The sequence below is a fragment of the Natator depressus genome, chromosome 4 (genome assembly GCF_965152275.1).
Source record: "Natator depressus isolate rNatDep1 chromosome 4, rNatDep2.hap1, whole genome shotgun sequence".
Lineage (NCBI taxonomy): Eukaryota > Metazoa > Chordata > Testudines > Cheloniidae > Natator > Natator depressus.
In genome coordinates, this window is record NC_134237.1 from 88,426,052 (window position 1) to 88,448,174 (window position 22,123).

Genomic DNA, 22,123 nt, shown 5'->3' on the forward strand with positions numbered 1-22,123 from the left:
GTTTTTTGTTACTCTGTGAAGGAAATTAATATGTAACTTGCCTGTATGGAGGCAGAAGGGAGCTCCTTGTGAAATTGCATGTCTGTCACTGTCAGTTGAAATACACTGTGTGAGCATTAAGGAATGGGTAAGAAATGTCCTACAACTTGGCATTTCCTTGCTCTGAATTTGTTTTTTGGGGATATCATACTTATTTAGCCCAAATTACTTAGCCCCAAGCTGTCAAGGAGCTGGACTGCTACTGGTTTAAAGGGGGAAGTACCCATCTCTCAGGAGAAGTTATGTGCTTCTGTTAGGGTGACCAGATAGTAAGTGTGAAAAATCAGGATGGGGGTGGGGGGTAATTGGCACCTATGTAAGAAAAATCCCCAAATATCGGGACTGTCCCTATAAAATCGAGACATCTGGTCACCCTAACAACTGTACTAGTTGAGGCATTTCCCAGCCATTTGAGACTGCTCCGTTCACAGGAGTAAAAATGTCCACCCAGACTGATCATTGTAAATAGCAATTGGGGTAATGGGAATGAATGCAAATGATCCTCCCTCCCATGTCCTTAAGGTAGAAAGGGTGAGTTGTTTCTGGGTTGTCTGGCTAAATGTTAGTTAGAAAGTCTCTGTGGCTCAGAGATTCCTCTTCCCCACTCTGAAAATAGTGGGGCATACACGATGCCACTGAGAACACCTTTCACTGAGCGTAGACAGTTCATTTCCCTATCTCTCTGGATCTCCACCCCACACTTAAAAAGACTTCTGAAATAGCCCATTATTCCCACCTTGGGGTTGAAGAAACTTGTTTGCTGCATACTCCAGTTGGGATGATGATCATTTCTCCCAAGCCACTGAGCTCTTTTTCAAGCTACTCTGCAATTCCTCACCATGGAGACATAGTTTTAAAGTTACAAGAGGAGTTTATACACCATTTTTTGTAATGGAAACACATTAACTGGTGTCTTCATTTGTACCAGCCGCACAAGAAAAGCTATTTCAGAGTTTATAGAGGCTACAGTGTGATCACTGAAAATATGGTAATATGATGATGTAATAAAGTTCATTAAAGAACCTAATTTAACAAAAGATGAGAGTGCTTTGGACCAAAGTCAGAGGTGGAATGGCCTGGGTACAGCATATTTTTTTTGCTAGGGAAATGCCATCTGGGATTTTATAATAATGTGTTTATCACTTTTGCACTATGGCTAATATGTCTATAAATTCATGTCAGTCAACAATAGTCTAGCCATTTAAAAAGAATGTTTCTCTCTCTCTTCACCTTATGTGAAGTCATTTATGCATATTTTGACTTTGCAGGTTCCTTTCAAAACAGTGTGTCTGCCAGTCACATACAGAAATATAGAGCTGCCCGTCTACCTTTTTTATGTATTATTAATATCTTTGACTCAGCAGTGCATCTGATTCTCTGTTTGTTTTATATTGCAAGAGGCTGAAGATTAAACTCCATAAGAATCAGTCTACCTAGGGGAATTGAATAATGGAATAAAGAAATAAAAAGATACTTTAAAAGCCTTGTCAGCTCTTGGGACTTAGAGAGGCAAAGTGAGGGAGGCTCTTCTTAAATGCTTTCATTTTATCGCCTCTGGAACCGCAAATAAACAGTAGAGCGGAAACAAAAACCATAGACTTCTCCAGTACTTTAGCAATGGTGATCATGCAGTCAATAGGCCTTATTGTATACTGTAAATCTAAAAACAATTGCATTGATGCTGGACTTTGCCACTCCAAATATTCCACCAGAGTGTGGTGATCAGTGCTGTGGGCCAACCTCCAGACTGCTAAGAATTCTCTTGTCCATATGGGTCATATGGCACTAACTCCATGTGGAGAAGTTCAAGTATGTCTGATCATCCAAAGATTTCTCAGCCAGTAACTCAGTCCAGACAGCTATAAATAGTATTCCAACTTTGGTTAGAACTGGCTTCAAGTCTTGCCTCTGCTGTTCATTTTGTCAACATAAAGATATGACTACCTTCTCATATGTAGCCACCTTTTTTTCCATACACCACCTCAGATTGATTTGTGTACAATTGTTGCTGTTTCAGTTGCCTAGAAGGCAAGTGAAAAACAAAAGCAAGAGGATGCAGCAAACATAACTGATGTACCATTAGGCTGGAGGAAATGCTGTAGTATGCAACACAGTCATGTTTGTTGAAAATGGGTCAGATGAACATGTCAGAATCTAGTTAAATAAATATGGAGTGTGGACGGGGGTGAGTGAGTGGGTATTTTTTTTTCTTGTTTTGTCTTGTTTTCATTTTGTTCTGTTTTAGGTTTAATGTAATTTGACTGTGCGATATATGTGATTTCTAGTAGTAATAATATGTTGTAGATGACTGTCCTGAAGCCCTCCCCAATTGAAATAGATGGGACCCTTTTCCCCCTAACTTTAATGGAAGTTGGATCTGTCCCAAAGTGTGTATGAAAAATAGCTCCACTGTAGTTAAGTACATGTACTACAGCCCATAGATAATATATCAGACAATTCTGTTATTTGAATGATAGCAGAATCATAGAACTATTTATGTCAATATTATGTATTTTTTCCTGGCTACTATGCAGTTTAGGTAGCACTGTGTGGAACAGTGGCTAGAGCACTGGATTGGGACTCTCAAGGGTTGGGTTTTATTCCCAGGTCTGACACTCACCTGCTGTGTGACCATGGCAGAGTCAATTCACCTCTGCATGACTCAGTTTCCCCATCTGTAAAATAGGGTTAATCTTACTGATCTCCTTTGTAAAGTGCTTTGCGATCTAATGATGCAAAGCGCTTTGTAAAGAGTTATGGTATTGTTATTTTGCATCTTTAGGTACCTATATACCTTTGAAAATCAGTGGGACGTGAAAGTGGGACTTACGCTTCTTAATCATGCAGGTGCTTTAGAAAATATTACCCTTAATTTATAGTGCAGTTGCATCTGTTCCTGTGTGAAAGAGGGATTTTACACTGTATAGTGTACTTGAACATTTTGCTTAGATTTCCATGACTAGAAATAAATTCAGAGGATTTCACCCTGTATTTTAGCTGTAACTCCTGTGTAGCTAATGTATATGATTTTGTGGTATTTACATTTGTCAAAACTGTCATTTCAGTTTAGTGTTCCAAATGAAACATGAGCCCAGTAATTCTTTAAACAGTCTGAATTTCAACGTTTAAATGGATTTGAAATGAGGCAAAAATTAATGGCATCCCTAATTGAGACAGCCAACAAAGATGCCAATTAGTGTAGTTATAACTTTGTGATTGTTGATATTGTCGACTAATAAATGGACTGTGTTCACCAACTCATTTCACATAGGTCACCTGTGATGGGCCGGATAGGCCCCACACTGGTATCAAGGGGTTGAAGAGAACTTGTGAGCCCAGCTGACCCCACCCCACCACTACTTGCAAAAAATGTCCAGGAAAGAGAGCAGAGCTCTGCTACTTGCTTGACAAGGGAAGCCTTGATTCCAGCCAAGAGCCTGAGGTGTCCCAGAGCCCGGGCTCCAGCCTGAGCCTGAATGTCTAAAGTACAATTAAACAGCCCCTTACCCTGAGCTCCGGGAGCCTGAGTCAGCTGACATGGGTTTTTAATTGCAATGTAGACATGTCCTAAGACACCTTGCTACCTAGATGAGCCATTTGGTGGATGGGACAACTAGGCCTAGGAAGACTGACAAGAAGGGACTAGCTGCATGGAGACCATGCAGCTCCCCAGCCTTACACCCCAGAGCTGTACCATCTTACCCTGGTCAGAAGCCTGACCAGTGTAAGTTTATTACCCAGTCCACCCCTCCCCCAGTGTGGAGAGAACATACACTAGCCTTTTTTTGTAACCTGAGCTGAGATTTCCCAAGCACTTCAAGGAAAATACACCCTTTTAGGTAAAATATAAAACAGATTTATTAACTACAGAAAGATAGATTTTAAGTGATTATAAGTGGTAGGCATAAAAGGTCAGAGATAGACATTAAAAGAAAAAAGATATGCGCACAATCTAAATCTTATGTCTTATGTGACAGGACAAGGCCGGATGGCTATAGAAAAGTAGTGGGAGATAGATATATTAGCTCCAGGCTAAACAAATCCCTGGTACCAGGTTAAGTGAAATGGAAGCTGCTCCAGGTCAATTAAGACACCTGGGGCCAATTAAGAACTTTCCAGAAGGCAGGGAGAATGCTAGGTTGATTGGGACACCTGAAGCCAATCAGGGGCTGGCTGAAACTAGTTAAAAGCCTCCCAGTTAGTCAGGTGGGTGTGCATGTCAGGAGCTGTGGGAGGAAGTTGTGCTGTTGGAGAGGCTGAGTAGTACACACCATATCAGGCACAAGGAAGGAGGCCCTGAGGTAAGGGTGAAGTGGAGCTTGAGGAAGTGAGGGCTGCTGTGGGGGAAGTAGCCCAGGGAACTGTACATGTCATGTTTCTAAAAGGTCAGCTACCATAGCTGATACTATTAGGGTCCCTGGGCTGGAGCCCGGAGTAGAGGGTGGGCCCAGGCTCCCCCCCCACCCGACCTTTGCCCCCTGATTAATCACTGAGACTGAGAGACAACAGAGACTGTGCAAGGAAGGATAACTTCTCCTCCCCTCCCTCGCTGGCTTATGATGAAAATGGCTCAGTAGACTGTGACCCTTGTCTCTAGAGAAAGAAGGGTTACGGGCAGGGTCACAGTGAGCCTCTGAGGCAAGTGAAATCTGCCAGGAAACGCGGGACCCACAGAGGCAAGGACAGAGCTTTGTCACACTTATTACACTAGACAGTATTTAGATCAAGCAATTTTCTCAGCCCACTGGATATTATAGTTCTTAATACACAGGCTTCTCCCTTAGCCTGGACTAGTCTCTTCAGTTGAAGTTTTCTTTTTTCCCAGCATTCTTGTTGCTTCTAGCCTAGGTAGGGGAGGAGAAAGGAAAAAGCATGATGCCACTGTCCCCTATTTTATATCCTTAGTCCATATGCCTAGAAAACACTAGCCCAGGCATGTCTTGGTGAGCTTTGCTTAGTCACAGGGTTGAACAATTCCCCTGGTGTGATCTTGTGCAACTGAATCATAGAGTTCAGTAGTCCCTGTTGTGTGGTGCTTGGGCAGTCCTCATTGAATTGCAAATCCCTTGATTACAACTCTCCTGCTGATTAATGGTCGTTGAGCACTCTCCTGGGAGTTGTTTGCCTTCATTGTATGTCACTAGCAAACTTATAACATATTTCAGTAACAACCATACAGCAAAATCTCATAACTATACACACACTAATGATGATATACATATTTGTACAGAACAACAGGTTTCAGCAGATCGTGACATTTCATACGATATCTTACATGGCATGCTTTCTATGAAATATCACAACCGTATATGAATGATGAACATGGGGATTATAGGGTGCTATTTTGAGGTACATGTCACAGCTAAGAGTAGTAAACAATAAAAAAAAAATCTTATTTTTGCCAATAATCAGGTGTTGCATGATTATATAAAGGGACCAGTACTATAAGATAAGAAGGTGTCATTGTTATTAAGCCACTTTTCTGACTGTAACCACAATTTAAATAGTTCCCTTCTTTGCTGAAAGTGTTGTGGTAAGGTACTTGGATCCAAAGACTTTGAGTTATGGTAAACATAATTTTATTAAAATTACTTAACGTTAAGTGGGATGCAATGCTTTTGCTGTGGTTACCAAAAGAATGAATGGTTGTGCACAATATAGGGATATGACTTTAATTATGTTATTAGCTGTAAGAAGAGTTGTTTGTATGGTTTTATAAAAGTGGGAGTGCTCGCAGAAGAGAAATTTCCCTCCCTCCCTCCTGCACCTCATTTTGGGCCTGATTCTATGAGGCATTGAATACCCTCAGTGAGATATTCAGCACCTTTAACTCATTACTTTTGATGGGGACTGAGAGTGCTCAGCACTTGCAGGCAGGTTCACTCGGTGACTCTCAGGCTTGGGGCCCTTTATTTGTTTTTTTTGGAGAATCTTTTTTTTAAGTATAGAGAATCACACATGGTATGCAGCAGGGATCAGCAACCTGTGGCATGGGGCCCATCAGGGAAATCCGCTGGCGGGCCAGGACGGTTTGTTTACCTGCAGCGTCCACAGGTTTGGACTATCGCAGCTCTCACTGGCCGTGGTTCGCTGTTCCAGGCCAATGGGGGCTGCGGGAAGTGGCGTGGGCTGAGGGATGTGCTGGCTGTTGCTTCCCACAGCCCCCATTGTCCTTGAATGGTGAACCACGGTCAGTGGGAGCTATGATTGGCTGAACCTGTGGATGCTGCAGTAAACAAACCGTCCCAGCCCGCCAGCGGATTTCGCTGATGGGCAACATGCCAAAAGGTGCTGATCCCTGGTATACAGTGTACATAAGAACGGCCATACTGGGTCAGACCAATGGTCCATCTAGCCCAGTATCCTGTCTTCCGACAGTGGTCAATGCTAGGTTCCCCAGAGGGAATGAACAGAACATGTAATTACCAGGTAATCCATCCCCTGTCGCTCATTCCCAGCTTCTGGCAAACAGAGGCTAGGGACACCATCCCTGTCCATCCTGGCTAATAGCCATCGATGGACCTGTCATCCATGAACTTATCTCGTTCTTTTTTTAACCCTGTTATACACATGAACAAGACTCATATTATTTGAAATATGCTGACAACCTCTGAGTCATAGATGTATTAACAAAGGGATAATACTTGTATTGCATTAAATACCCATCTTTGTGGCAATTCTGTCATAGGAGAGACAAAGACAAATGTCAGCTGTCATCAGAGGAAAAAAGCTATAACCAATAGGATCAGGGCTAATAAAAGATTTGTTATGAGACATCTGAGGTGAGAAGTGGTCTGAAGGTTTGGGACAATAATTGTAATGTGTAGACTGACAGCATGTTTGAGAGAGTTTTCAAAATGTATTTGTTTTCAAAACAAAAAAAACCCTGGGTCCTTTTAAACCTTGGTAGCAGTGATTAAGTATGGCACAGATTTTCAAAACTTAAAGTCTTGGCCTATTATGTAACCTATACAGACCAGTTACATGAAAGCATTAATTTCCGGATTTTTTTCCCTCTAAGAAGTCAACCTAAAACAAGATATAAATTAATGAAATCTAAAAAAATCAAAGCAAAATCCCTACCCCAAGCAGAGTTTTTATCCTGAAAAAGGAGAAGTGCCAGAAACACTATGGAATTGACTAGGGTTTTTGCAATTACTATTGATTTTAGGTGGAAAGTACTCGGATACTGCTAAAATCCTAAAATAGAGTCAAGTCACGGAGCTGCCTCTGCCAGCTTTTTGTGCCTATGAAGATTCCTCCTTTAAAGGGTAATTCTTCAGTGCAGATCCCTTGCCACATTCAGTTCAGTTTGGTCTGCATAAGACTGAATTTAGCAGACTGAAGACTCTGGTTCAAAATGTTTAAAATTAAAGGAGAAAGATGAAGATGATCTATACAGTCAAGTCCAGCACTTCTTAATCAGTGTAACAATTGATGCCATAGAGCAAACTTCGCATTAACTATATTTCATGCCTTGGAAAGTGGGAGAGTCCTATAATACGTTTTTAAGACAGTAATTTGTTTAATCCCCAGAGGCAGCACAATAATCTTGGGTTATTTTAAGTAAAAAATGCCTGAGGGGAGAGAATCTCTATCAGTACCACCTGGGTCAGAATGAACATTTAAGGAAGTAGTGTGTTAATAGAATTTATTCATACATATTTTATAACTTCTAGCTTTTGTAGCTGAATATAATGAATGGCGCTCTAAGAGGTTGAGTCATCATGCTGGTAGCTGGTGCCAGTTTCCAGGCATTAACTTTAATTATTTATGCTTTCTCTAATAGAATTTGTGGCACATTTTAAAAGTAAAGAATTCTGTCTTACCAAAGGCATGCCTTAGTACCTGGCACACAAACTGAGGTTGGCAGAAGTAAAAATTTAGTTTCCACTTTGACTTAAGTCAAAGATTTATTTTTGGGTTTTGTTTAATGTATAGTATTTTCACCTCTAGGACTGGTTGTTGTTTTTGAAAAAGGAGCTGTCAAGGTTCTTTCCCCACTCTGAACTCTAGGGTACAGATGAGAGGACCTGCATGAAAAACCCCTCTAAGCTTATTTTTCCCCGCTTTAGGTTAAAACTTCCCCAAGGTACAAACTATTTTACCTTTTTGTCCCTGGACTTTATTGCTGCCACCACCAAGTGTCTAACAAAATATAACTGGGAAAGAGCCCACTTGGAAAGTCTTTCCCCCCAAAATCCCCCCAAGCCCTACACCCCCTTTCCTGGGGAAGGCTTGATAAAAATCCTCACCAATTTGCATAGGTGAACACAGACCCAAACCCTTGGATCTTAAGAACAATGAAAAAGCAATCAGGTTCTTAAAAGAAGAATTTTAATTGAAGAAAAAGTAAAAGAATTCCCTCTGTAAAATCAGGATGGTAAATACCTTACAGGGTAATCAGATTCAAAACATAGAGAATCCCTCTATGCAAAACCTGAAGTTACAAAAAGACACAAAAACAGTAATATACATTCCATTCAGCACAACTTATTTTATCAGCCATTTAAACAAAACAGAATCTAACGCATATCTAACTAGATTGCTCACTGATTTTTTACAGGGGTTCTGACCTGCATTCCTGCTCTGGTCCCAGAAAAAGCAACACAGACAGAGAGAACCCTTTGTTCCCCCCCCTCCCTCCAGCTTTGAAAGTATCTTGTCTCCTCATTGGTCATTTTGGTCAAGTGCCAGCGAGGTTATCTTTAGCTTCTTAACCCTTTACAGGTGAAAGTGTTTTTTCCTCTGGCCAGGAGGGATTTAAAGGTGGTTAGCCTTCCCTTTATATTTATGACAGGAGCGAATTAGTGAATGGAAGAAGAAGCCAAGTGGATGGTTGGCCACAACTTACAATGTGAAATAATGCTGCATTTTGTGGCCTTGTTGGATTATGGAGTCTGAATATACAGACTCATGCATGTGTCCTAAATATAATGCCAATATTTTGTACTAATGTAGCATTTTTCATTTTCAATGCATTTTACATAAACTAAGTAATTTTCACAGTACCCTTTTGGCAGGTAATTATTATCTCCATTGTACAGATGGAGAAGCTGAGACAAAGATGAAATGACTTGCCCAAGGTTACAGAGAAAACTAGAGTCAGAGTCAGATTTTGAGTTTAGGAATTCCTAGCATGGAGGGCTAGTATATGCACAATTTGGAACCAAATCATGTTTTAATTCACACCTTCAGTTATAAGAAAAGGAGGACTTGTGGCACCTTAGAGACTAACAAATTTATTTGAGCATAAGCTCTCGTGAGCTACAGCTCACTTCATCGGATACATTTCCACTGAATGCATCCGATGAAGTGAGCTGTAGCTCACGAGAGCTTATGCTCAAATAAATTTGTTAGTCTCTAAGGTGCCACAAGTCCTCCTTTTCTTTTTGCGGATACAGAATAACACGGCTGCTACTCTGAAACCTTCAGTAATGTTGGTGCAAGTCTGTGTGTGGACAGCCATATTCCAGAATAAAATTTACAAAAATGACATAATGTAAATTGAAAAGGGTGGTCTTATTCCAGAATAAGTGTGTCCACACACACACTTGAACTGACATAAATAAATTTGTTAATTAAAACCATTTTAGTTGTTTGGGATCCCCTTTGTATGTAGATGAACATTTACTCTTTTGCATAGACCACATTTCTCATTTAAATGTATTTGATACAAAGGACATTAAAGGAAATGTTGTCAATCTAACTATTTGTGGGTTTCCCTTGTGTTATGCTAGTCAGGGCTCAGTGTAACTGTATGTTAAAGATAAAAGCTTGCACAGGATTGCTGTTAAGAATGAAGCGGTAATGAGAAGCAGCTTTTTTCTTGTGGACCAAGCAAGGGGCAGGGAGCCAAATTCTAGCCATGGCCCTAACGCTGATTCCCTGTGTCTTAGACAAATCACTTAACCTCTCTGTGCCCATTCCATCATCTGTAAAATGGAAATAATACTTCCCTACTTCATTGAGGTTGGAGGATGAATTAGTTAAGATCCAATGCTCCTGTCCCTCTATGTAAGCAAAGGTGAATTTGACCGGATGCAATATTGGGGCTGTTAGCTCCGTAACATGCTCTCTTTCTCACAACCCCATGTAAGCCATTTAGCAGAATGTAGGCTCTGTGGGTGGGGGATGAAATAGGAGGGAGCAAGTTTTGGAGGTGGTTGTCATGCACAACTGCATTGTGCCACCTTCAAACACATGGATGGGCAAACTAGCACAAGTAACGCTGATTGAATCAACATTATCTTCAGTAAGTTCCCCATCCACATTCTAATCCTCTCAACACCTGAAGGAGAGGTAAGGAGTCATACTTTGGGCTCTGTCAAACAGCAACATCGGATTCATGCTGTCAGTGGGTTACAGGTAACCAAGAGCCAGAGCATCTAAGGAGATGACAGAGTCCTCTGGTGGCTCTCTCGAGATCTCATTAGATGTGTGGACCACTCCCTTTGTCGTTTCTGCAGAAGTGCAACCTCCCATGGCCCCAGTAGAAGAATGAAGAGAAAAGTTTGAGTGCAGACTCATGTCATTTCCAGACCCTTGGATTTAGGGGAGTCTGGGGATCTTAATGTTTATACAGCATTTGAAAATGTAAAGCATCATATAAGAACTGTATGTTACAATAATGCATTTTTTCATTCTACCACAGGCAATTGACTCTTTGCATTCCATAGGATTTAAAAAAATATGTACACTTAACAAATGTGGTTCTAAGAGGTTTTACTGAGATTTCCTTTGCTGTATTATTTATATTGTTTATTATTGTTAAGCACTGACTGCTGAACAAGAGACAATTCTTCCTGAGGAGTGTTTAATCTAAATGGACATATAATGCAAAATGCACCGTGAGATGCACAGAAAGGTCAAATATATATCTTCACTTATGTATGACCCTATGTATTATGCAGCTGCAGAACACATGCGTTGGCTGCCTTTTTCAGCAGACTTGTGGTAAAAATCCCCTAAGTTTTCATTTGTTTTCAAAAACTTTCTAGCACCTTGAAAATGTGAAGTGTGTAAACTGAATCAATACTGTATTTGTGAATCTGAAGACAGTCTACAATAAAAGCCTAAGAGGTGTGAACTGCCCCATTCATCTCAATGGTTGAATTCTGGAACAAAATAATTATACTTAAATGTCAGTATTGTCTGTCTGTTTGTAGCAATGAGTGTTGCAACTGTGATGGTCCCAGGATATGAAAGAGACAAGGTGGGTGTGGTAATATCTTTTGTTGGACCAACTTCTGTTGGTGAAAGGTGCAAGCTTTCAAGCTACACAGAGCTCTGCTTCTCTCTGTAGCTCGAAAGATTGTACCTTCTACCAACAGAAGTTGGTCCAATACAAGATATTATCTCTATCTACCTAGTCTCTCTCATATTGTGTTTCACTTCCAGTGATTTAAACAGAAATATACATCTAATGTAATTATCCCACAATCCCAAATTGCCTTTCATTTCCCCCCAGATGCTAAAAGTCCCAGCAGTCTCTTACTGAGTTGCCTAAATCTTCAGCTTCCTTTTGTCACCATTCATGATGCAATTATGCATTGTCAATAAAAAAAAAAAGTCTTCAGCATACTGAAAACTGGCAATGTGGGTACAGCATAAAAAAGCATATGTCTTATCTTGTTCTTATGGTGCGTGCTCTGGCTTTTTAGACTGATCGTTCTAAGGTTTAGGCATACGATTATTTTTGTCCACTCTGAATAGTACTGTTGAAGTTGGGATGTTAACCATGTGCCTCAGCCAGATTTTTTAAGGTATTTAGGTGCCTAAAATGCAGATAGGTGATTTTGAAAATCCCATTAGGACTCCTGTTAGTCTTTAGGGTGCCACCAGACTTCTTGTTCTTTTTAACTGCATCTTTAGGTGCCTAAACACTGTTGCCCTTTTTCAATCCAAGTGGCTAGTATATTTTGGGGCCTTGGGGATGTTCTAGTTGGGAGTAGAAATTAGTGATAGGTATTTCTGGAATGCAGTTTTGTTTGTTTACCAAAAAAGTACAAACTCCTGTGTTTCTGAACACAGAAGGAACCAAGAACAAAAGGAGACTTTTTTTGTTTACAGCCCCAAACCCCCTTTAGCCAACAGGCTGAAAAACTCTCCTCCTCACTTTTTCCAGGGACACACTATGCTTACAGGCTACTGTTTGGCTTTCTCACTTTTTGCCTGTACCTCTGTCTCTGTTTTGTGTCTGCCCTCACCTCAGTTTTTGTGTGCTCTCCCATACACCCACGCACCTAGTCGAAATAACCAGTTAGACCCTCCGCGCACCTGGAGCTAGTTTCTGGCAGACTCTATTAGGCTTTGTTTTAGGTATTGCCCCTTAACTGTATCTTACAACTATCTTAAATAGAAAAGGAGGACTTGTGGCACCTCAGAGACTAACAAATTTATTAGAGCATGGCGACCACGTGGTTGCCATGCTCTAATAAACTTGTTAGTCTCTAAGGTGCCACAAGTCCTCCTTTTCTTTTTGAGGATACAAACTAACACGGCTGCTATTCTGAAAACTATCTTACATGAGGATCATATTCACATGTCACTATGAACAAGATCTTAACTCAACCTATAACAAGGTTTCACACAGCTCATAACTGTACTTTTAAAATTCTTGCCCTACAGCTAGGTGTACACTACAGACATCAGTCAGCACAGCGGTGTTGGTCAGGGATGCCGAGAGGTGATCCCAGACTGACATAGCTGTGCTGGCAGAAGTCTATAGTATTGATGCATTTAGGCCAAATTGTGCTTTTACTGGTACACAGTGTGTGTTGCATGTGTGTGGGATGGTTCTATTATATTGGTGCAAAATACAGCTTTGCCGCTCGAGCTATGTCCACAATAGGAGGCTTTGCTGGTGAAGTGTACTGGTATTCCTATACTGTAAAGCACTCCCCTTGTATAGACATAACCTTCTGCAAAATCAAGATCTTCAAACAAGAAAATATTTGTTAATTAAGACTTTCCAAAACCTGTCATCAGTTTGTATCTAGTTTAATGGATACTGATACTTTGTTTCCAATTGTAGCTTGTGTTCAGATGCACATTTCTCTCTCTCTTATTGTAGGATTTTGATTGTATTCTTGCAGATTTCCTACATGAACAATACCGCGCAACATGTAACTTTCTAAGGTAAAATTTCTTTCCCTAAATGTTGGATATTGGAGATAAAGTAGTGGGGATGTCTGGAATTCAGTTGTATCTGACTCAATTCGACTTTGTCATGAGAGTTTCATAAAATACTCATGTATTTTAGCTTTTCTTTTCTTTTTTTTCCCCTTGTTGGCATTTATATGAATTGAGTCTGATCTAAAGTGCATTGGAGTTAATTTGAGTCTTTCCGCTGACTCTTGTGGGCTTTGGACCAGGCCTTAAACGACAGACAGGAGGGTGCTGATAGATTTTCTTATGGATCCATCATCCATCCACATATTGAGATAAATTTATCTCTGGTGTAAGCTGGCACCACTCCCATGGAAGTGTCTGGATATCCCACGGAAGAGTCTGGGATAAATTGATTGGTGACTCAAGTTACATGTAGAGTGTAAGTGGGCTGGAAAATGGCTGTAACTTAGTGATGATATAATGTAACCTGCACCAATTTGGTATTCAGTGGATATGTAAAATGAATGTATTTTACACATCAGAAGCACAAAGAGGGATCTAGCGGGAAAATCAGCTAGAAGGGGAATAGAAAAATAGACTATTTTATCTTGCATCTTCCTGTTAGCTGCTTTTCCTGTTATACCTATTTCTTGCTATACTCATTCTACTCCCTTTTGATCCTTTTATCATTTATCTATTTTATTTGTACTTTCTAGATCAGAGTTTGAGGTCAATTATGCCAGTATAAATGGAAAGAAGGCAAGAAAGGCATGCGATTGATGCCTATTCCATGAGACATAGAACCAGATTCATGGATGATTTAAACTGAGGTACATGTGGATCAGGAAAGAAGTGTTAGCTTCAAAAACACAAGTTGCATCAGTTTAATTAAGTTGGATTATAATTGATTTAGTTAAATTTGTACAAACCCCTGTGTAGTTACACGTATATTGGTTTTAAGCTGATTATTTTGGTTTAGCTTGTGCCTGTAAATTTGTCAACGCAAGCTAAACCAATATAAGCAAGTTATAAATTGAATTAAGAAGGTTCAGACATGGTTTTTCATTAGGTTAACTAAATCACCTTAATATCACACCTTTAGTTTGACAGATGCAATTTTCTATGTAGACCTGGCCTTAATGGGCTTAAATGATAAAGCAATCTATCCTGCACTAATCGGGTATTCACTGAGTGTGCAAAATTGGCCATATTTGAATATCAGTTGCTCCTACCCATGCCTGCTTTCTGACCCACTTCCACCCATGTGTGTAACTTAAACTATTGTTTGAATCACCATTTACTTTAATTGCATGAGGGACTATGCATTAGCAACATCATTTGTCTGCCTTCTTTTCATATTGTCATTACTAGGCCCCCGCTAGACCCTGCAATATAGTCTTGCTTGTATAGAGGCTAGCTATTAGTATTGTACACTTTGAGAAGTTGTATGACAAATGCTGGTTTGGCAACACAGAGCAGTTTTAACTCATCTGACTGAATATAAAATGCTGGCTCCAAACTGAAATTCTGGAAGGCTTTATTCAACCCCTCCATTGTTCGAAAACATTTGTTTTTAATTTCTTTCCAGAATAAACATTATCTTTTGGCTTTGTCTATTGCAGTGGTTCCCAAACTTTTTTTTCACAGACCACTTGAAAATTGCTGAGGGTCTCAGCGGACCACTTAATGAGCTTTCCAAATGTTGTTTGTCCCGTTAGCTAATTATTATAAAGCACTTTGGATAAAAGCACTATATAAAAAAAACTTAATAAAAATAAACATTTTTTGTTCTACAAGTAAAAGCACACAACTCCTATTTTAATATCAGTTGTCTTACCTTTCTAACGCGATGGATGTGCCCTCTCTCCCCCACTGTGGCAGCCCCTGAGCTGGGGTTGGGAAGGAGCTGGGGGGGTCTCTCCCTTTCTCCCCTACTGCAGCAGCCTTCGAGCTGGGGCTGGGAAGGAGCGCTGTCTCTCTTGGAAGCTGGAGCCCTGGAGCTGGGGAAAGTCACCTCTTTCTCTGGCTGCCGGAGCCCTGCATGTCCCAAATTCCTCCCCATCCCCTCTTCTCACCCCACTGCCCCCTCCCACTTACCCTCTCTTCCCCCCAAGGCCACCACCTCACCTTACATGCGCATCTTCTCCAGGGTCCAGGCACCTAATTAGTGGAGCTACCCATGCGCGGCTCCACTAATTAGGTGGGTGGCCCTTCATTTTCTGATGTGCGGCTGCCCAGGTGTGCACCTTAGAGGGAACTATCCACGGAACACCTGAATGGAGCAGTGGTCCGCGGACCACAGTTTGAGAACCTCTGGTTTATTGCTTTGAATGTATTTTTGGTAATATGAGCTGCTTTACCTCTCAGATGCTCATTTTGTAGGCAGTGGTATGTGACCAGTCTTTCCAAAATGTTTGTTTTAGGACATTACTGTTTTATTTTCCAAATTTTTCCAGATTAAATTATGCTTTTTCTATTTGTTCTCCCCCTCTCCTTGTATTGTTCTTCTTCAAGTAATGTCCCTATAGGTGCTCCATTTTGGGTGCGCATATACTCCATGTGCCTTTGATTGGAAACGTTTGGTAACAATGCCCATTCAGTCTACACATGCACCCTAGCTATCCTTGTGCCCTGTACCAAGGATATACAGAGCCATGTGGGACAAACTGCCATCAGTTCGTTTTCAACAGCCTTGGCCTGAGACGGAGTGTTTTGCAGTGCCCTCTTCTTAGCTAGTTTACCTTAGGGAATAGCTGTTCTTGTTTAACTATTGTTGGTTTTAGGTTTTACCTTTTAGCTCTCTCTAGGTTTTTTTTATCCATATTAGCAGGTTTTTTTGAGGGGGGACTTCTTCGGGAGACTCCCCTGATGTTTCTCCTTCCTTTGAAGGAGGCTATCTTGGGTTATGCCTAAATACCTGGATTTGTACCTTGCCTTACTTGCTGGGATCCTATCCCAGTTAGTGCAGTCACTCTCACTTTATCCACTGCTTAAGGGATACCTATGTCCCATCTAAGTGTAAAATTTGCTCAGGGTTTATGAGTGGGTCTAGAAAGAACAGGGCTTGGGCTTGGGCTTCTCATTATGGTACACTCCTTTTGACCTGCCTCTGACCCAGGCCCTGATACCCCCCTATACAGCAGTTTTCCAGTGAACACAATGCCTTTGCAGCCAGCTCACCCATTAGATCTTTGCAGGAGAGAACCATGGGAGATAGTACCAAGACTTCCAGAAAGAGGAGCTCCAGATACCATCAGAGAGAAACAGGTGCCTAGGTTACCACAGAGACCTGCGGCTCCAGAGAGCTCACATCCCAAAAAGGGTACTGCTGAGGCTCAAAGTTCTCCTGGTACTGAGGGTCCCTCCTCATCTAAGGCTTCAGGTACTTCTAAGTCCCATTGTACTCAGCATCGCTTGATACTGAAGCCAGCCCTGGTACCAGCCAGCTAGGATCATGGTGCTAGGATCTCTAAGGACTCTGTGTTGAAGAAGCTGGTACTGGCTGCAGCCTCTGCTTCTTCCATGTTATCTACCATACTCAAGTTGAAATCACAAACTGATTGACCGGTGCCATTGAAGCCAAAGTCACCATCAATACCACTAGTTCTCACTGCCAGGCCTCTCCAGGTTGCTGCACAGATTCACCTGGTACCATGGGAGTTTAGATTATCCAGGGACTTGTTTGTTTTTGATGAATCTGAGTCCCCTCTGCTATGGGTGCAAAAGACTCTTTGTATTGGAGCTTCATCTGTCACCATTATCACATCATTCTCCAGTACAGCCTTGCTCCCCAGTACCCACTAGAAAGGACAGACAACTTGCCTAAAAACCACCTCTGACTGCCCCTCCCGTGGGCTATGAGGAGCATAACTTCTCTGACGATTTCCATTTGAGGCTCATGTGATCACCAACCTAGAGTTACCTCTGCTGAGATCTTTTCTGAGAGAGAAACTCTAAAACACAGGCAGACTCTAGTCATACCAGGAGGAATAAAGAGGGACGCATCTTGGGTACCTCCTTTTCCTTATGGCCCCCTCAGTTGCCATATTGGGGGGACCTGTGGGCTGCTTATCGGCAACAGTTCTCCAGAGCACTCTGCTACACCCTGGGGAGTGCCAGAGGCAGCAATTATCTGCTCTTCATGTCCCTCCACATCTCTGTCACAGGAGGAATCTTTAGAGGAGCAGGAGAAAAGGGCTGCTGAGGACGCTACATCACAGACATCTCCTCCTCTTCACCCAATGAGGTGGTGATCCCTCCCTCCCCTCATATGTGGATGATTTTAAGCAGTTCCAGGAGCTTATGAAGAGGATCACTGACTCCCTCCAAATCCCCCTGGAGGAGGTCCATGAGACTCAGCATAAACTCTTGGACATTCTCCATGCTGCCACCTCTGGTCAGGTAAGCACATAAATGAGGTTTTACTTGAACCTGCCAAAACAATCCAGCAACCCTGGTCACCAGGCCTCCAAGTTGTAAAAGGGTAGATAAAAAGTATTATGTTCCTGCCAAAAGTGCAGAATTTTTGTTCATACACCCAGCACCCAATTCCTTCATGGTTGATGCTGTGAACAAACTTCATAGGTGTGACGGGGTTCAGTGTGCAATCCAGACCAGTAAGGGATTGTGTCACCTCTTACTGTGTACCCCTGGTTGCCTCACAATGCTTTTCTACTTTAATTCCCTGCCTGGGATGCCTATAGCCTGCCAAGAAGCATGCAGGTATCTGCATATAGCTGGAGGCCTGGTCCAGCAGACTCTGATCCCAACAGACAGCCAGCAACACTCCAGTTACACTCTGGCTTCCACCAACCTTGGTTATTACTTGTAGAGTGACCCCAGTTCGCTCCCAGTCCCAAATTTTCCCCAAACCATGTGCTCTGTAATGTCCAGCCCTATCCTGGACAGTTCAGAGAAATAATCAGGGTGGTTTGTTCTTGTAAAGAAAGAAAAGCACATCACAGCTTATTAACTTAACTAGGTTAAATACATCCTTTCATTTAAGCACCACACTGAGTTGGTTTATAGTAAAAATAAAACAAATTTATTAACAATAGGACATAGTTTAAATGATGGTAAGTAACAGGAATAAAGTTAGAAAGGATTAAAAGCAAATAAAAGTGAAAACATGCTTCTAAAAATCTAAAACTTAATCTAGCAAGATACAGGCTTTGTTCAAGATGGTTTCTCTCACCAGGCATTCTTTTCCCAGCCAGGACTGACTTTCCCTCAGTCAGTACCTTGCACAAAAGTACAAAGTACTGGCTTCCCTTGTCTTTCTAGGTGAAAGACCTTTACGTACACAGGTTTCTTACCTATATTCTGTTCCACAGACTTCTACCCCTCCTTGGTTGAAGGACCCATCTTTCTCAGCTCTGTCCTCTTGTCTGTCTAATGATGGATGCCAAAGTTCAATGACCTTGTTTCAAGAGGCAGGATGACCTCATGCTGTTCTGTTCTTCCCTTCTTGTGGGCTTCCCATCTCTCTGTATGATTTCTATGTAAATGGGGCTTCCGTTGTTTCTGATTCTACCATTCTTAACTTACATGGAAGGCAATTAGAGAGCTGTGACATTCCCTCCTGCCTGGGCAGACTACAGCCTAGTATCAATGAGGATCCATAATTCCTTATATAGTATTAATACATACATTTCACAATGATATTAATCACCAGTGTGTCATTAGCTTTCAGAAAGATCTCTCTATACACTTTTTTATAATACAGTAATGTAGTATACCTTCAGTTGCTTAGCATTTGAGGTTCAGTCCTTCCTGTCTTTATAGACCAGTAAACCTTTCCAATGTATTCTTTGAAAAGTAAAACCCAGACCAAGCTTCTCTATCCTGCTCGGTGTGGACACCATGCTGTCCTTTCCCCCACTTGTTAGTGTGAGGTTTGCCTTCACCCTTTCTTAGCTGGATGGGTTTGTTTACCCAATATGTAAATAAATTCCCATTGTCTTTCAAAATACTTTGGATGTAACTCCCAGGTGGGGAAAACACATTCCTTTGTCTAGTGCAGACCTGTTTACCAGCTCCTGCTGGCAAGTCTGGTTTACATACACTTTAGTCATATTTATAGCATCTATCCATAACTTTGAATACCCATGACATACATACACCATACAAGAATATTAATGATCAGTGAAAAGAAAAGGAGTACTTGTGGCACCTTAGAGATTAACAAATTTATTTGAGCATAAGCTTTTGTGAGCTACAGCTGAGTTATTAGTTTTCAAATGATACCTCACAAGGGATATTTTGTACAAAGGTTTTTACAGTAGTGTGTGGGGTGGGAATACAGGGGTGCTTAGTGTCATAATAGGTAACACCATTCTAAAGCCACCCCACACAATAAAGACCAAAGACACCTGAGCCTATTTGGTTGCAGGAGTCACTCATCTTCATTAGTGCAACTTAGAATAATCAGTTACCAAGCTCTGATTGCAAAATATAACCACAGCAACTACAGAATACTTGATTATAAAGTAAATGTTGATGCCTTGGTTGAGGGGAGTTGTTTGCAGCCCCCTACCTATAGGATGTGTATTTTCGTATCATGATTTATCCATCTCGCAAGAGGTTTCTATGCAGGGATGGATTACCCACTAGGCAGACTAAGCACGTGCTTAGGGCACCAGCAAAGCAGGGCGCACAAAAAAATGAGATTTTTATTTGAAAAAAATTGATATTTAATATTTCAAGAAAAGCACCGAAGTAGTCATCATGGGAAAAATCGGAACTTTGTTAGACTTCCTTACACTCCACTACACACTCTTCCCCCGTTTTTTGTTCTCTTTTTATTACTTATCCCCACCTAAACCAGGGGGGCGTCCTACTAACATAGATTGAAATAATGCGAGGAATTCAGATCCTGTCATGTATTGCAATACATTTGTTTTATTATTGATATATTCTTCTGAGTTATACGTACTTGATTCATTTTTTTCTTATATATACAAAAAAATTGTTTTTTTTAAGTTCAGATAACTGAGATAAGGGGCAGGATGAAACGTAACCAACTGAGTGGAGCACAGAAATGTAAAGTGGCGGAAGGAAAGAAACAAAAAACTAGTGAAATTTTCCAAAATCTTCCAAAGCTGACATCATTTTTCAAAGCGAATACATCAGAAGCAACATCTTCTCTCAGTAGCACAGACATCGTTCCAAAACCTGTAGGTGTTTCAGAGACTGACCCTTCTTCTATTGGTGAAACAAACACCATTCCAGAACATGTAGATGTGTCAGAGACTGTAACTGATCATCCTACTCCTGGTGGTAAAACAGACATTGTTCTAGAAGGTGTGGATGTGTCAGAGACTGAAACTGCTCATGCTGTAAATAATAGGAGAAAAGATCCTGGTATGTGGGTTGATTTCAGTACTGATGATGTCGCTTACTGGCTAGATCGTGGACCCAATGACCGTCAGCACCACACTGGGCCATTTGAGAAATCACGTCGGACTTTTACCAATGGCAAAGAAACAAGATATTGTCCACAAAAAATATTTTTCTACATGAAAGCGAATGGTGAGAAATACACTCGAGAATAGCTACTGTGTTCACCATCAACAGGGTCTGTGTACTGTTTTGTTTGCAAACTTTTTGCATATAAACCTTCAACATCCCCGTTTGCTGCAGATGGATTTAGGGACTGGCAGAATACTGTTTTAATTGAACGACATGAAAATAGCACGACTCACAGAGATTCAATGTTGACATATTTAAATTGAAGACAGGGCTTTGGATTGACACAAAAATTGGAAAAACAAATTAAAGGGAAGTGTGAATACTGGCAACATGTCTTGTAGCATGTTATAGCTGTTGTTCAAACATTAGCTGAACGTGGTCTGCCTTTCTGGGAATCAAATGACACATTTGGATCATTGCAGAATGGAAATTTCTTGAGATGGTTGGAGCTTGTGGCTCAGTTTGACCCATTTTTAGCAGGCCATATCTCAAAATATGGGAATGCTGGCAAAGGTAACCCATCACAATTATCCAAGACAATATGTGATGAACTCATTGGTCTAATGAGTGACAAAGTTCATTCGGCTATTGTGGATGAAATAAGTACTGCTGGGTACTTCAGTTTATCTGTCAACTCTACACCTGATCTTTCACATATTGATCAATTGAGTATTGTACTAAGATATGTGCCTCCCACAGAGGGAAAACCAGTTGAATGATTTATAACATTCCTCAATTTGAAAAGTCACACTGGTGAAGAAATGGCAAATCAAGTACTGCATTATCTGTGCCAAGTTTGCAAAATAGATGTCTCAAAGTGCAGAGGTCAGTCTTATGACCACGCTGCCAACATGTCAGGGCGTTATCAAGGAACGCAGAAGAAGCTTTTAGAATAGAACAAATATGCCATATTCATACCATGTGCTGCACACTCTCTGTCTTGTTATCCGCAGTGCTGTTGATTGATGTCCGGTGGCAGTAAGTTTTTTTTTTTTTTCTCAACAGTCCAGTTACTTTATACATTTTTCTCTGCCTCAACACACTGATGGGCAGTTCTTAAAACATATTTGGGCAATGATCGTGTGTTGAAATCTTTCTAATACTTGCTGAGAGGCATATGCAGTGGCAACAAGTGCAATTCTGGAGTCCTACTCAAAGATTGTGGATGCATTAGAAAGTATAGCTGAAGACCAATCACAAAAGGGAGAAACTACACAAGAGGCAGAAAACATTGCAAACAAGACACAAGAACTAGAGTTTGTATTCATGTTGACCATGTGGAATGAAATTTTACAACTCTTTTTTACCACACAAGTCAAGCTCTCCAAGAAAAACAATTGGATTTGAAAACATGTGCAGACCTCTGTCAATCATTAGCAGACCTCTTACACACTTTGAGGAATGATTTCAAAAGATTTGAAGACATATCAAAAGATATCTTGCCTGATACTAACTACAAAGAAGCCCAGTCCCGCAAGTGAAACGATAGCAGTGCAACAGA

At 41.0% G+C, this 22,123-nt stretch overlaps 1 protein-coding gene across 1 annotated transcript in view; it reads left to right on the forward strand.

Moving 5' to 3' along the window:
* Positions 1–22,123, forward strand: part of LOC141986963 (uncharacterized) — an 81,145-nt gene that overhangs the window by 24,063 nt on the left and 34,959 nt on the right. Inside the window, exon 7 of the mRNA XM_074952057.1 lies at positions 13,115–13,179. Coding sequence (XP_074808158.1) covers positions 13,115–13,179 — 65 coding nt within the window. The remainder of the gene's footprint in view (positions 1–13,114; positions 13,180–22,123) is intronic.